This window comes from Sinocyclocheilus anshuiensis, unplaced genomic scaffold, assembly GCF_001515605.1.
Source record: "Sinocyclocheilus anshuiensis isolate Anshui unplaced genomic scaffold, SAMN03320099.WGS_v1.1 scaffold1365, whole genome shotgun sequence".
Lineage (NCBI taxonomy): Eukaryota > Metazoa > Chordata > Actinopteri > Cypriniformes > Cyprinidae > Sinocyclocheilus > Sinocyclocheilus anshuiensis.
The window spans coordinates 850,755-867,833 of NW_015551032.1; the positions used below are offsets into that span (position 1 = coordinate 850,755).

Genomic DNA, 17,079 nt, shown 5'->3' on the forward strand with positions numbered 1-17,079 from the left:
TTGTGATTGGCCGAATACCTCAAGTGTGTGATGGAAATGTTACGCCTCTTACCAGGTTCAGGAAACTTTCCTCCGTAAAATGCGCTGCACATACTCGAATATTTGGGTTGTACTGTTCTGGAACAGTGTTGTAAATAAAACTTAACCACTGATTTCTAGTTGTGTCCTCTTGGAAGACCAAACAAAGTAGTTTGGCTTTTGCAACGAAACACAGCATCTCCACGACATGGCGGCGGTGGCAACAATACTACAGCGAGAAGAAAAGTTACGCCTACTTTGTTTGCATATACATTTGGACGGCGTTATGCAAATCTTCCCACACAGTGACGTAGACGTGGCGGCGTGTTTGAACGAGGCGTTTTAGGAAGGTCATGGCTGAGCGTTCACTTTTATAAAGAATATCTCTTTGGGTTTGAGACATTAATCTTTCGCGACTTTACGGATCTTCTGTATGCACGAACAGCTTTTAACACTCCAAAGACAAAGGAAAACATGAAATCGCATCATATGACCATCATTATATGAATGCTTTACAGATACTGTATGTAAAGCTGTTTACCCCTGCAGTACCGTGAATGAAGGTTACCTTGAAAATATTTTAATAATGCAAGACATTGTTGTTTGTGTCTTTATGGATGGGTAATGTGAAAGAAGGACACAGTCTCGCATGGACAAATGAGCTGCACAGACGTTTGAATTGGATGTAGTGTTAAATGAAGTTAGCCACTGTTCTTTTCAATTGAATGTTTAAAATATTTTGGGAGGATGGATTTGGTGAATGAGGGTAGCGATGATAAGGGTTATATAGATACAGTGATGACAGAAAGAGCATGATGGGGCTTTTTAATGAGCTGAGCTGATTTAGAGAGCGGAGGTCTGCTGGTGAGTTATCAAATGGTTGGCTAGCGCTCTCTTTAATAGATGATTTGAGAACTGAAACATTGTCTCTCTTTCTCATTGTAAGTCAAGCGGCGTATTGAAATCCCTCATATTTCTTTTTTGTACAGACACTATTCAAGCTTGGTTTTGCAGGTAATTTCAGGCTTAGGTGCACTGTCTGTTTTTGGTTTTATAGGTGTCACAGTTTAACATATTATATATTAACCTTAAATTTAAATCAAATGTCCCTCATAAAATGTGTTGTTGTGTTAATAGCTTTTAATTGGTCAATACAGTTTTGCCGCCATGCTAAAATCAACAGTAAAGTAACAGCTAATGGAAATTCATCCTATCTTTTTTCTAAATGCATCATATTGATCTTATTTTGATTAATGCATATGGGTTATTTTTGTAAAACAAATTTTGATTTTGTAACTTTTAATCAAAATGTCTTTGAAACAGTATATATTTCTCTGCTGACGTCTCCAATCCACTTAAACCTGTCCCTTCTTTACAGTTGACTGCCAAGTCATATTCAGATCTGCCTCCATCCAATCAACAACTGATAGAACCAAGTGCTCACTCTTTTTTTATTTTTTAATAATCGCTTTCTCTCAGATGTACATACGTCACAATGCAGAAGAAAAGATCTGTCACTACTTCCACTACAGTAACAAATTTGTGGGGTATTTAAGCACTTCACTTTGTGTTGAACACTCTTTACTTTACAATATAATCACTATAACACACAGCCTCTATTGGCGTTTTGCTTTATTAATTAACATTTCTAGAAAGTTCTCCATTCCTGCATGCAATAATGTTGTTGGAATTTACATAAAGAATTGAAAGTGATTGGTTTTTATCATGCATTGCCTTGAAAGCACTGGTATTTGTTTCAACAAATGCAAATCTAGTTTCTTCATGCTCTCTCATCACTGTGTTGTGGCCTTGTTTTCTTTCTCATTTGCTCTTATTTTACTCTCTTCCTCAATCACACTCCAATTTATCATAATTTATCAATTTATCTTTTTATATCCCTCCCACTCACTCTCTCTTTCTCTTTCTCTCAGAGTGTGACTGGAGCTGTAACGCGTGCCGCGGACCCCTGCGTAGTGACTGTCTGCAGTGCATGGAGGGATACGTCCTGCAGGATGGCATTTGTGTGCCGGGTTGCTCACCGGGATTCTACCAGAATGCTGAGAGATGTCTGAGTCAGTCATCAACAAAAATAACAACCTTCATTATGAGTCCATCCAAGCAATTTTCCAGCTCAATAAACTTTGACATTTCAATCTCTCAGTCAGTTGTCACAGTTGGGGAGGGTGAGAGGACCACTAATGTCTGCTGTATAGTGCCAACATCAGGCGCTGCTCCATATCTGAGGTTTAATGGCACTTTAATGGATTGATTTCAAATGAGACTGAAAGACAAGTCTATCAGCAATGTTGTAGTTATGGACTGGATTGAAGAAGCTTCTGACTCTTACTTCAAATTCACTTTCTTCAGTCTTAGATTGACATCTAAGAATTTTTAAGTGAATTTTAATTAACCAGCATTATCCAGTTATTGTAGCATGTAGTATTTAACTCAATGATATTAAAGCAGTTTAGCTGAATACAACAGAGGAACCTAAATTGTTTTAAGATGCATTATATTTTAATCTGTTTTTAATGTATTATAAATTAATAGTAATAATAAAAAATTATTATATTTTTTATTATAAATGTAAAAGTGTGGGGTCAGCAAATAAATAAATAAATACTTATATTCAGCAAGGACATATTAAATTAATCAAAAGTGACAGTAAAGTAATTTGTAATGTTATAAAAGATTTCTATTCCAAATGAATACTGTTCTTATGAACTTTTTATTCAAGGAATGCTGGAAAAAAAAGCATCACAATTTCTACAAAATTATTAAGCAGCACAACTGTTTTCAACACTGTTAATAAGAAATGTTTCTTAAGCAGCAAATCAGCATATTAGAATGATTTCTGAAGGATCATGTGACACTGAAGTCTGGAGTAATGGCAGAAGTGTAGGTTTAAAAAATTTAGTATGTAAAGTGATAGACAAAAACTTGGATCTCATAAAATATGAATCAAATTTTGTGTCTTCAGCTTTCTCTCCCTTATTCTTTCCATGAACAGGCTGTGATGAGCATTGCGAACAGTGCCAGGTCCATGGCCGATGCCAACTCTGCCAGCTGCCATATGCCATGTTGAATGGACAGTGTGTGCTGGAATGCGGCAAGCGCTACTTTCTAGATGCCTCGACCCGTCAGTGCACTGGTGAGTGCTCTGAATTTGGTCTGAGCGAGTGATCGTGATTGCCTAGATTGGCCATTTTGGCATCTTTACAAACCTGCTAATTTTAGAGACGCTCAGTATGGTGTGACGCAGTTCCCTCGCGTGTTCTACCTGAATCTGATGACAGATTGTTTGCTATTATTTCCCAGCATGCTCAGCTGGTTGCTTGGAGTGTGTGAGTGCAGGTGAGTGCCGTGTCTGTGCTGAGAACTCCTTCCTGAAGGGTGGCCAGTGCATCATGGACTGTGGTCACGGATACTATGCTGACCGAAAAACAAGAGCCTGTCGTGGTAACCAGAACTTTCTACTTCACATATCTGATAGAAATAAATGTTATAAATAGGGATGCACGATATTGGCTTTTTGCCGATATCCGATATGCCGATAATTTTCAACTAATTTTGGCCGATGCCGATACAGATATAATCATTTTTAATTTTGGTTAGTTTTTAACAAGAACTTATTTGTTCGAATTAAATAAACAATAATAAAGTTCTTTTATAATGATGGTACATTGAAGATTTCTAAAAGATGTCTAAATATTATTTGTGTATTTTGCTTTCATTTTATTAGAAGTAGGCCAACAGCGCCCCCTATGGAATTAAAACTCCTTACTGAGTGGGCATTAAAAAGGACCCGGGGGAGGCTACCGCTGCACGTGCTATCACTGTTTATCGTACACCAAACCTCATTCTGTACCCGCATTCTCAGTTTAAATGCAGCGATCCAAAACATTGAATCTAATCATCATTCAGGCAAAACTTTGCTTCAAGAATGAGCCACAATGCTGACGTGATCTAATCGCTAACACACCCTGAGCACATGTGAGTTAATGTATTCCTCTTATCGGCAAGACATATCGGCATAATTTTGCATATTGGGCCGATGCCAATATTTACATTTAAAGCCATTATCGGCCATTTCGATATTGGTCCGATAATATCGTGCATCCCTAATAAATACTCTTCTTTTTTTTGCCAAAATTCTGGGAAAATCTGTTATGCTGTTAAAACTGTAAGAGTATTTGAACATCACATCCACCTTTGTTACAGCAAACAGCCGTGCTCCATCTCTTTACATCAATGGCTCTCTGCTGGTTCCTATTGGTGGAGTTAAGCCTCTGGATCCGGCACTCCTGTCAATCAAGGATGCAGATAGCCAGTCAGAAAGCATGTTGCTCCAGCTCCTTCAGCCACCCAGTAACGGCCATCTCGTGGTCCTGGAAAATGACAGAGAGAGAGCACTGGGCAGAGACGACACTTTCACCTTGACTCAGCTCAAACGTAGAGCTGTGCGCTTCATTCACGACAAAGAGGAACCCAAGTGAGTATGTGTAGCATGGAGTGACGGAATTAATCCAGGGTTATTTCCCCAGGAAATTTATTTTATATTCAGACGTCATTAAAAACATATAATTTATTGGCAGACCAAGAGATATGTCTTCTGTCACCGATAGCATTAAAATGCATTACTGTCATTAACAGCATTACAGTGCATCTCATAAATTGAAGAATGAGTGAATGTACATGTGTGTGTGTGTGTGTGTGTGTGTTCAGTATATATGAACTAGATGATATATGGAAGTCTACAATCATTAATTACATATTGTTTACTCACTGTTTATAGTTCATGTAAAAGATTTCATTCCTCATCTCCTGAAATATCATTTTAGCTGGTGACTCTTGTTTGTCATTCCTGAGGGGTATGGCCCATTTCTGCTTAGACAGACAGATTTTGCATATTTAGATGCCGTGCAGGAGTAAAACAACGTTATATTAAGGCGAGAGGGTTTCGAGTGTGTGTGTGTTTTGGGGGATGGACTGAGTTCGAGTAGTGTGCGCTAGTCATTAGCTTTAATTAACTCGATGAAGTTGGTGAGGCATTTGACAGGACACACACACCCCACAGTGCTCATAATCCACAGCATTTGTGATGATCACGTTAGGTAGTCACTAAGTCAGGCTGACTGCTGACCTTCAGTTTTCCCTCAACTTTCTCAGTTTATCTCTTTAATGGCTCCTCTTGCTCCCTTCAGCTCTGTAGTTTAATTAACAAGTGCCCTCACACTCTCACTTCTATTTTGTTCCTCATCCCTCTTTTTCCCAAATGTGTCACTTTTTCAGTCTTTATCATTTCTCTTTAAAAGCCACTCAGTCTTTTTCTAATTTTGGTCTCTGCCTTTTGCTTCTCTAAGTCTTTTATTCATCGTGTCTTTTTCTGTTGTTTTCGTCCACTTTACACACAGACACGTTTGTTTTTGTCACAATGTGAAATAGAAACTATTACTTCCCATTGACTTGTATTGTTTAGAGACTGAGCTAAACATTTTCATTAAGACATTATTTGCTGTGGGTATTTCAACAGTATGACATTATTTTGTATGTTAGCTGGTCCCCACAATATACATGATTTCAGATTTTGTAGCGAAATGTAGGCAAACCCTGACTCATTATTTATATCCTTGAATCTGTTCACAGCAGTGTAATGTTGGCTTGTTTTGCAGAAGTGGGCAGTTCATGTTAAGGGCAGCAGATCCTCAGCTGTTCTCTCAGCCTCAGAGTGTTCCAGTGCAGGCGCTCTCCCAGCAGGTAAACACACACACACACACTTGTGTAAGAACGCTGAGTAATGGAGCTTTATTCTGCAGTCACAAGACAAATACAACAAAAAAGAGACAGGATTCTGTGATGACTATGGGTCTCATTTACTAATAATTGCATGAATTATTTCGTATTTGTATGCACAAGAGTAACCTTGTTCTAATGGTAATGAAGTTGGAATATTCTGAATGAGTGACCATGTGCCCAAGGTTAGTCATTTGCATAAAACATGACCAGACTATCCCCATATTAGGGCTTTTCTTTACAGCCTTTCAACACTCACAGCAAGTATTTAACACTCTTTGACACATTCGCGCCTGTCGTTGCCTAGATTAAATCAACTGCGTATTCACCTGGATTTTAAACATACTGTACACCTTTACATTAATACGTTTTTAAGAAAAATATAAATTAAGTCAAGGCTGTCCAAATTTTTACTGATGCCTAGAGGTGCATAGAGGACAGTCTATTAAGGGCAGATAAGTTTACTCAATGGACATTTTCATAACATCATTCCATTTCTATAGTCGTCATATTGGGTGTCACGAAAGTCATGATTCCTTTATTAAAAATTTCTGGTTTTCGAAAAGTTATGATTTCGACTATGTAAAATAGAAACGTAAAATTGGACCCTTTCTGCTGTATACTCATCTTTGCTTACACCCATAGTCCACATCCTTAACATAGATTGATTGGCCATTATCCTCACTCTGAAGAGGGCATTATAGCTCATACTGAGCCAGCATCTCTTCCCATTCTCTCTCTCACTCTCTCTGTGTTGCTCATTCCTCTGCAGCATTTAGTTACACTTCATAGATACAGTCTCCAGAGAACTGTACAACACACACACACACAGACACACACACACACACACACACACACACAGACACACACACACACACACACACACACAGAAACCTGAGCTCCCCAACAGAAATCTAATGGATGTCATTGCAACAAATAACACCCAAAATACATTCCTGCCCCTCATGGACTGATAAGCTCACTTCCTGCTGTTGAGTGAGCAGTAATAGCTGAAATATAGAACCTGTATCTTAAAGTGAAGAGAGAGAGGACAGCAACTCTATTCCTACAAGGGAAAGAGAGTTAAAAAAAAATATGCAATAATCTCTCCCTGAGGAAAAAGATTGTATTTTGAAAGTATACCGTTTACGCTTGTCTTCCCTGTGAAGTGGTAAACAAAAGTGGCCTGATTTTCTCTGTCGACAGCAACCTAATGAATGTTCATTAGTGTGAATTGCTTTAAACAAAAAGCGTATTGTGTATAAAATGATTTGGTGCTCATGTGGACAACACAAGTTTGAATCTGCCTGCAGCATTTGCCATCTCTTTTCTTTGACTATATATTAGAATTAGGCCAAAAATAACAGAATGAAGTCATGATAGATAAAGTAAGGTTGGATCCTTTGCACATCTTGTCTTTCATTTGAGCTACAGTAGTCAAGCACTGATAGGATTCTCACCTCTGCATGCCTTAATTTACAAAATAAAAATGGGAAAATACTGTATGTAGATGCAAAAGAATACAGACTAAGGACTTTGGGGCTCAAATATTAAATCATTAAATATGAAATATTTTCTCTTTCCTCTGATTTATTGAAACTGGGTTTGAATTCTATATGAATGTTTTTTTTTTTTTTACCCCTTTCACAGCCACCCACTGTGATCACCAACCAAATTCTGTACATTAACTCTGGTGAGACAGCCGTCATCAGCAGATCTATTCTTCACATCAGTGACCTCGATAATCCACAAGACGTTTTCATCACGGTTCTGGATCCGCCTCAACATGGCCACCTGACACACATGCATGGTGATGTGCAGGTGACCCATTTTAAACTGGAAGACCTGGATCGTGAGCAGCTGCAGTATGTACATGACGGTTCAGAAGGAGACCAGGACAGACTTCTGCTGCAGGTCAATGATGGGCACAGCTACCAGAACATCCTGTTTCACATCAGCATTGCGCAAAAGGTACGAACATGTCAGGTTTTACTCTAAAAAAGATTTGCTAAGTGACAGTTCACCTGATCAAAAAGGATTCTTTCAAGATTAGGTAATCCTTCATGAAACTTACCAGACTTTTGTGAAGTGCTAGTCTGCTTATCATGGAGTTTTATATTCTTTGAAATGACATGCTCTGTTTTTTGTAATTTTCAGCTAAATGTTTAATTTCTCATTTTTTCTGTGATTGAGAATTTATTTAAACGTCATAAATGTTCTATTTTTGAACTAACAACTGAATACTGGTTACCTATGATTGTTTATAGGCCTATCAATCTGTCATGTACGTTGATGTTAGTGTAAAAAATATTAAGTGCAAAAAAGCAGGTCATCAGCTCTTATGCACTTAAATCAAGGATTTTTGGCTAATTATGGATTCATGCGCTCCACCTGATGCTGTAACACCTTGATGATTGAGCCTTAGGCTACTGCTGCATTATTTCTTGATTTAGGTGTGATTTATGCCCATTGTCATGATGAAATCACTCAAAAAGAGTACACTGAAAAAAAAATATAACATCACTTATTAGACCTAAATAGATTTTTCCAGTGGTTTTTAAACTAAATTCTGGAGAATTCCAAGGTACTGCAAAGGAGTGGTGTGGAAATGTTGAGATTAAGACTTAAAACTTAAATTAACTTAAGATATCAAATCAATATCAATATTTTATATAATATATAAACACATTATTTCAAAACAGATGTTATTACTGTTTCTAAAGACTGGTCAGAAATTATGACCTATTGTTTTTAAACAGTAAGAAATTATAAACAAATGTGTTTATTTTAAAAGTTTATTAGGTTAATATTTTAATAATGTGCTTACAGGGATATTACAAAAAGCCAGTTATTTGATTTTGGAAACACAATGTTACAAGATTAATACTTATATTATTAATAAGTATGAATTAAGTGTAATTAAGTATAAATGGGTCTCTTTATACATGCTTTCAGCCTGAGACGCTGAGATAGGCCCCAGCATCCAGCACACAGATTTTTCTTTATGCATAAAATTATATAGCTTCCGTTATAATTTAAGAAGGGAATTCCTTGCAAGTGAGGTTAATATTTTGGGTTTGAAACCCCCTCATTAAAGGGTTTTAAGCTAGAAAAAGCTCAAATTCAGTTACAGATTACCACTTTTACAGTGTACTGTTGGGGTCTGTTTGTGATCACATAGCATTCAACTACTGTGTCTGTTCCCTCACAGGATCATATTTACACCTTAAGGTACTAATATGTAACCTGTAGAGGTAGATATGGTTCAAATATGATAAGTACCCTTGTCAAGTTCTACTCTTGTTCAACTTCCAAAGGACACAAGGACAACTCAAATTTCCGACTCAATCACTTTTAATTTTCTTTTTTAGCTTTTCAGTTGATTCAGTAAATTAGGTTGTAAACCTTTAAAGACAGAAAAACAAATGTTACCATTTTAACTAAACATTTTAATTAAACAGTTTCATATGTTTTAGTAAAGTTTTAACATTTACCAGAATTTTTACCTTTTTAACTTGTACTATTCTTTTGTATCTTATACATTTACATTTTTTTTTTTTTTTTTCTTTCCAAACTCACCATGGTTATTTTAGCACGAACTCATTTAACACAATCAATAAAGTCAATGCTGCAAGGTGTTTCTTAACCAATCTACACAGCAGTTAAACATACTTGAACATATTAAGCAGCATTTCAAACACCATGAAATTAAATAAACCATTTCACTGACCATTGGCGTCTTTGGACTGAACCTATTAGTGAACTTGGAGCGTCTTCTCTCTGAAGTTTCTTCTCTTAATGAATGAGAACCTCCATGTTTTTACAGGTGCTCTTAATTAGTGACAATGACTGATCCTGTGATAAGCAGCCAGTTTGCTGCTGCTGGTGCACTCTGGGAAGTGTAGTTCTTTGAGACCCATTTCTGAGATTTAGCTCAACAACCCTTAAGGGTACAATTTTGCACATTTGTTCTGACAGTGCAGGTGCACTGAGACACAATTGATGCAGTGCAGAGTGTGTTTTTCATGACAGGGTGAACACCTCTCATACCTCTCTCCATCCATACACACTTATACAAACATCATCACCCCTTTTACGCTTGAAATCACCCATTCCTGACTATTTGACATGCCCCCAGCCTGCTGATGTCTAGACAGATTGCAGCACTTTGTTTGCTCTTCTGAAGCTCTGTCCCCCTTTCCATACACCCTTATCCTCACATCTCTCTGTAGTGTCATCCGATTACACCTGCCTTGTTCCCTGCTGCAGCCTGTTATCTACCATCCTAAGTGGACTAATGGAAGCCCTGTTTCACAGTACAACACTCTGTTTTCAAATCAATAGCACTTCGTTTTTATTAGTAGGATAGCAGTAAGTTTTATTGGGCAGAATTGCATAAAGGCCTATTGCATTCACACAGCTACCAGTGAGTGGAAAGGTCAAGTTACGTCCGCAACACAAGGTGTTGAGAGCAGACAGAGGTGAAGGCTGAGTAGGCAACATGACGACTGTGGGTTAATGCCCTCTTTATTGATTGTGGCTTTGGGTTTGGAAGCAAGCTTCCTGATCTCAAAATATTTTAATATGTGGATTTCTGCAATGAAGACAAAGATGAATAAAAGAGGAAGCTGGCTTTCAATTAGCCTTTTCAAGAGAAGTCGCTTGGTGTTTGTAGTCCCTGATCCATGTAATTGGTCAGCACTGGTGAATGATCCTTGATTTAATGTGGCCTGGAGACCTCAAAAACCCACTTTGAAAGAAAGAAAGAAAATACACTTTGCCATGTATCACCTTCACTGTACAAGATGTTTTGCAGGTAACCTAAAAAATGGTTTCATGTGGTAACATCAAATTCCGATTGAAGTCAAAAATGTTATGTAATATGCATGAATCAACCTAAGTACAGTTGGTTACCCCAGCAAAAGTAATTTTTAAGGGTCAGATCAGGTAGAAATGCACTACATGAAATGTAGCAAAACTCTGAATTAAGCTATGAGACTCTTTAGAAACAGACTATAGTTTTGACCTATGAGTGAACTCTTCCGTGAACGCTTTGCTTTATAAATCCGTCCCGCTCTCAGAGAGGTGATCAGGATCAGCAGGAAGGGTGCCAGGGTGTTTCCTCAGTGAATCGGGCCTTTCATCTCCCCACCAGTCCTTGAAGGTCTTTGATTATCTGTGAAGCAGAAGATCTTATTCACCACAATGAGCTCCTCAGCTAGCGCTGGGATGTTCAGAGCCCTGTTAGGATCTAAAGATTCCTGGCATAGCAGTAGCTGAGTATGTATGATTAGCATGTGTCTTTGTGATTTTCTTGTAGCTTTGATGTTTTTCAATGTAAAATGCAAGAAAGACATTTTCTTGTGGTTTTATCATCATTAAACCGCTGCACAAACTTCACAACTGCAAAAACTTCAACCTAATGGTAAACTTTGAAAAAGGTTTGAAGTTACTACATTTTTTTAAAGAAATTAATACTTAGAAATATTTTGTACACATTTCATTTTCGTTTCTTTTGAGCTTTCTATACATTAAAGAATCCTGAAAAACATATCACAGGTTTCATAAAGATATTAATAAACTGCCTTCAATATTTACAATAAGAAATGTGTCTTTATAGCAGCAAATCAGACTGTAACACTAAAGACTTTTAGATTTTAAAATATATTCAAATAGAAAACAGTCATTTTAAATTGTACTAATAATTCACAATATTACCATTTTTACTATTTTTCATCAAATAAATGCGGTCTTGGTGAGAGGAAGTTATAACCTTAACTTATTTTTTATAAGGTACATGCTTGAAATAAACATACCATTAATCCTAATGGTGCATTATGGTTTCCCTGTAGGTTGGATTGACTCCTCACCTGCGTTCAGTGCCCAGGACCTGGGTGAGGGAGGGAGGAATGGTGCGGCTGTCTAAGAAGTGCCTCCGTGCTCATTTCCAAGGAACCAGTGACTCTGAAATCCTGTACACCATTCATTCTGTGAGCGGACAGCCCAAATATGGTATCATCATCATCTGTCTCTAGCATTCCTTACTTAATGTCTGTCTTTCTTTCTAAACTCGATTCAATGCCATGAACTAAGGTAAAATGCTTCTTTCTAAAGGTATCTTATATGTTTATGTGTCTAGGAGAGATTGTGCTGGTGTCTATGCCCGCTGACGGTCCTGTGGAGGCATGGCAGTCCTTCCCAGATGCTCAGGACACCACACCAACCAGCTCATTTACACAGCAAGATGTTAATGAAGGGACTGTCTGGTACAGACACTATGGATCCGGATCACAGAGAGACACTTTTCCGTTTCAGGTGAGACGCACACAGTTGGCTTTTGGCAAAAGCCCTGTGGCTCAGTATGTAAAGCCATAGGTGCCACTCAACTTCTGACTGGTTAGAAATAATTATTTTTGTGTTATATATTAATTTGCAATTTAATGGCAAGGGTTCGTGTCTTAATCTGTTGAAGTTCTGCTCTGTTTCATTAGGGTGTTTTTTTGTTGATTGGCCCACTTCAGACATAAATCATCAACATCAACTTTCATCACATGCACATCCAGCAGTCACTGTTAAACTTTCTTCCATGCTCAAAGCACCAGACAAAAGTTTGGGGTTAATAAGTTTTGTTTGTTTTTTTAAAGAACTTAATACTTTTATTCATAAAGGATTCATTCAATTCTTTAAAAGTGACAGTAAATTCTTTTACATTGTTATATATTCAAATAAATGGTGTTCTTTTGAACTTTCTATTAGATATTCAGCTTTGCCATCACAGAAATAAATCGCATGTTCGCAAATAGAAAACAGTTGTTTTAAATTGTAATAATATTTCACAATATGTTCATAAAATGAATGCAAGGAATTTCGGTAACACTTTAGGATAGGGAACATATATTCACTATTAACTAAGAGTTTCCCTTAACAAACTCCTAATTAGCTGCTTATCAGTAGTTAGTAAGGTAGTTGTTAAATTTAGGTATGGGGTCGGATTAAGGGATCTAGAATGTGGTCAATCAGAATAAGGCATCAATATGTGCTTTGTAAGTACTAATAAACAGCCAAAATAATGTAAGTACTAATAAACAGCTAGTAATATGCATGCTAATAAGCAACTAGTTAATAGTGAGAATTGGTCCTTAAAATAAAGTATTACCGAAATTTCTTTCAAAAACATTATAAAAAATCTTGCCAACCCCAAACTTTTGAACGGAATGTTTCTTTCTCTCTCACACACACAACAGCAGACTTTTAGATCAGCGTATCTCCTGTTATGAAGCGTACACAAATCTCTTAGAGAGATAAACACACTGAGTACATTTACATGGACAACAATACTCTGTTTTTAATACGATTAAGACAATACTCTCAGAATCTACCATGTAAACAGAGATTTTTGATTACCTTAATCCGAAGTAAACAGAAATCGAATTAAGACATGTGGAGTATTCCTATTTTAGTCACATTACTGAAGTGCAGAATAGACATGTAAACACCTTAATCACATTATTACCGTCGTTCGTGTAGGACTTTTCGCCGCATTTTGCGACAGGACACACGCGGCAGTGCTCAACCGTTTGACGGCAAATAAAAGAGCTTCAACACCGCCATCGTCTGTATGCACGTAGAAATAATTAACTGCACTTGAAGCTTTCATAAAATTAAAAATGAAACACCCAAAACTACATGGCATCATCACGAAGACGAACTATATGTTTATATGTGAAATTCCGGAGGGGACGTCGGATGGCGTCACGTGGAGACGTAATGACGTGTGCCATTAATCGGACTATGTACTATAACCTGTAAAACAGGAACATGAAAGGAATATTCTAAAAGCAACTCATGCAAACACAATAATCATAATATTGGCTTATTTAGAATAAGGTAAATAATTAGATTACTGATGTCCATGTAAACGTAGTCATTGTTCCTTTCTCTCACCTTATTGGACTATTTTCTCTATTTTACTTCAGCTCTGTTTCACGCTCTTAGGCCAATTTGTCCATCTGTCCTACTTCTCCTTCACCAGCCTCACTGCATTACTTGGGTATAAATGAGCTAATTTGTCGTCAAATCCAGTTTCAAATCAGTGTAAGCAGCATTAAAGGACATTCAATCACATTTAATTCATCAGCTTAAACCCCTGATGACTCTTGACACAAAAGTTTTTTTGTCGTCCTCGAGAAAATTGCTTTCTCGTCTTGGCTGAGGCTGCACCCTGTGCTGCAGACTTCATTAAATAAGATTTGAGTTTTAATGGTTCGACACAGTTTAGTTTATGTCCTCAGGGGGGTTTTTGTGACCGCGAAGTGCTTCAGCCTATTTGGTAGGTGTCTGCTCAAGACTTCACTGTTGAAATGAATTTGTAGTCGAATTAATGACAGTCACAGAGCGAATTAAAAATCTCAAAAATAGGACGTGTTTTGATGTTGAGAGTGATTTTAGTTACGTAGTACATTGATTATTGCCAATTATTGACTGAGAACTGTTAAAATTTGTTTTTGAGAGCTTATATTTTATAGTGGGAACGAGTACATGTACACTTTGGTGTTTATTTATAATTATTTATACATTTATTTACATCTGTTCATGCATGGGTGTGTGTGCTTTTGTTGGCAGGTTTCAAGTGAGGTCTATCCAGAGACTCTGAGTGATACGCAGACCTTCACTATAGGAGTGATGCCTCAGACCCCTGGCCTGCCTCAGCTCTCACCTGGAGCCGACCTGCAGATCACTGTAAGATGTCTCTTTAGATTTTAGTTAACATCCAGTGTATCCGCTGTTTTAATTTTAACTTCTAAGTGAAATAGAAGTGTGTTTTTGTTTTTCCTCTGTTAAAATACTTTCTCATTCATCAAAGAATCCTAAGCAAAATGAATCATGACTTCCACAAAAATATTATTTTTATATTTAATATAATATATATAATATAATATAACTGCTTTCAGAATTGATAAAAGTAAGAAATGTTTCTTGAGCACATTAGGAAGGAATAAATTACATTTTAAAATATTTAAAAATAGAAAACTGTTGTTTTATATTGTAATAATATATCACTATATATCACTATATTTTTGATCAAATGAATGCAGCCTTGGGGAGCTTAAAGCAGACATAACACACACAGTTTCTGCCAATATCATGTTAATCTTGAGTACCTATAGAGTAGTACTGCATCTTTCATATCTCTTTAGAGACTTTAGTTTTGATCAGATTTATAAAAGACAGATACAGCTTTGCCATTCTCTCTGAAAACAGTCAAGCTCCTGGAGGTGCGCCGTGGGCGGAGCTAAAGAGTCACAAGCATGTAAAGCTTTTGCGAAGCGTTTGTCTGCAAGCTGTGAGATCGACATAAATAAAACAGGAACAAAAACTTTATTGACTTCAATTTTATTTAATTTGTTTATAAAACATTAGTCACCGAAATGCCGGGAACAAACAAACACATTTGCTGCCCTGGAGAAACAAACTGCTGGGTTCTTTGGGAAGCTGAACAAGGTTATATTTCACTCATAACCAAAAACACACTTCTTTAATGACACTGTTGATTTCGTGGTTTAAAAACAAAATCACAAATCCTTCTCAAGCAAGTCCTGTGCAGCGCTGCCGACGACTTCAGTAACCCCAATGAAGCACGTTGATGGAAATGAAATCCATACGATTTCCAAACGTTATTGTCTTCATCAGTGTAAATGTTTTTGGCTCTGTGTGTGTGTGTGTGTGTGTGTGTGTGTGCAGGCACTGGAAGATCGCGTGACTGTGATATCTCCTTCTGCTCTCTCCTTCACTGACTCTGAGACGCCCAGCGACAAGCTTGTCTACAACATCACCAAAGTGCTTACCTCAGGCCACGGTAACTAAACCTCCATTATTGTCATGGGGTGAGGAGTAGGACACTTACAGGCATAATGGAAGCCTGATAGTTTTGCTTTCTTCTCCTTTTTGTACCATTAAATAGAGAGTAGAGGATTTCAAAGGTGAATCTTGCTGAGACTTTAATGGAAGGGAAGACATTTCACATCTAAGATCATTATGAGAAACTTCAAATTATGCATAAGGAAGCAGAATAAACTCAATTCATCCCACAATCTCTATTTCATTTAATTTCTAAGCTTCTAACACTGAACTGATTGTTATATTAATATTAATATGATGATGTCACTCTCCTCTTTCAGGTACGCTGGAGCACAGGGACAGACCTTACCATCATGTGCGTCTCTTCACACAGGCTGATGTAGACCGTGACAAAATTATCTACAGACCCCCACAAGCCCCGTCCCATCTTCAGGAGCTTTATCAGTACTCATTTACAGGTTAGTCTTTACTTTATTACATAAAAAATGTTTCTTGAGCACCAAATCAGCATATTAGAATGATTTCTGAGAATCATGTGACACTGAAGACTGGAGTAATGACTGCTGAAATAAATTAAATGTTAAAATATTAAAATAGAAAACTGTTACTTTAAATTGCATTCACAATATAACTGTTATATAATTCACAATATTTCTGTTTTTACTGTAACTTGAGTGCAAGTTTTCAGGGCAACCGCTCAAATTCATTCAGTTACAGATCTTAAGTCAACTAGAAATTTCAGTCCCTAAACATTTTTAGTTGCAAAGTTTTTTTTTACAGTGCTTTGCAATGGATGTAACGATAGTAGCATGCAAGAGTATAATGACACGTTCATTAATTTGAAATGTGTGCTGTTTGTGTGGGAAGTTAATTAGCGAATATGCCAGCACACTGTTGATTTAGTACTAATCTGATGCTAATTGGTGCTTCTGAGCTGTCCAACCCAACATCCGAGGTATTGTTAGCGATGCATAAGTCTGTAAAACTCACCTCTCCAGCTTAACCGTTTAAATATGAAATAATCTCTCACCCTGCACACTAATTATTGTGATTTGTTAGCAGTTGATTGTGAAAGTAACCACTAACACTGTTTCATTGCTGCAGGTCTACCAGAGTCAGTGAGCCTCCATTTCACAGGTATATAATAACTTTTGGCCTCTGTAACCCACCCTGCGACTCTGCCTTATTCTCCCTTACCTTACACGCTTCCAGCAAACCCAGAATTCATTTCTTCCTCTGAAACACCATAAACAGATCCCTCTGTGCTTCTGATCCCACATTCCCTGGTGTGTTGCTGTTATTTATTTATGGGACCTTCTCTTCCCTAAGAGAGAATATGATTCCCTCTCTCTTTTTGATGTCCATCCATATGCTTTATTCTGCCTGACAGCAGGATATGACTGTGCATCC

At 37.3% G+C, this 17,079-nt stretch overlaps 1 protein-coding gene across 1 annotated transcript in view; it reads left to right on the plus strand.

Moving 5' to 3' along the window:
- LOC107661219 (extracellular matrix protein FRAS1-like) overlaps nucleotides 1-17,079 on the plus strand; it is a 133,051-nt gene that overhangs the window by 83,967 nt on the left and 32,005 nt on the right. Inside the window, exons 24-35 of the mRNA XM_016450718.1 lie at nucleotides 1,950-2,090; nucleotides 3,029-3,169; nucleotides 3,337-3,477; nucleotides 4,240-4,510; nucleotides 5,691-5,775; nucleotides 7,462-7,782; nucleotides 11,664-11,823; nucleotides 11,951-12,126; nucleotides 14,434-14,550; nucleotides 15,553-15,667; nucleotides 15,990-16,127; nucleotides 16,774-16,806. Of these exons, the coding sequence (XP_016306204.1) occupies nucleotides 1,950-2,090; nucleotides 3,029-3,169; nucleotides 3,337-3,477; nucleotides 4,240-4,510; nucleotides 5,691-5,775; nucleotides 7,462-7,782; nucleotides 11,664-11,823; nucleotides 11,951-12,126; nucleotides 14,434-14,550; nucleotides 15,553-15,667; nucleotides 15,990-16,127; nucleotides 16,774-16,806 (1,839 nt within the window). The remainder of the gene's footprint in view (nucleotides 1-1,949; nucleotides 2,091-3,028; nucleotides 3,170-3,336; nucleotides 3,478-4,239; nucleotides 4,511-5,690; nucleotides 5,776-7,461; nucleotides 7,783-11,663; nucleotides 11,824-11,950; nucleotides 12,127-14,433; nucleotides 14,551-15,552; nucleotides 15,668-15,989; nucleotides 16,128-16,773; nucleotides 16,807-17,079) is intronic.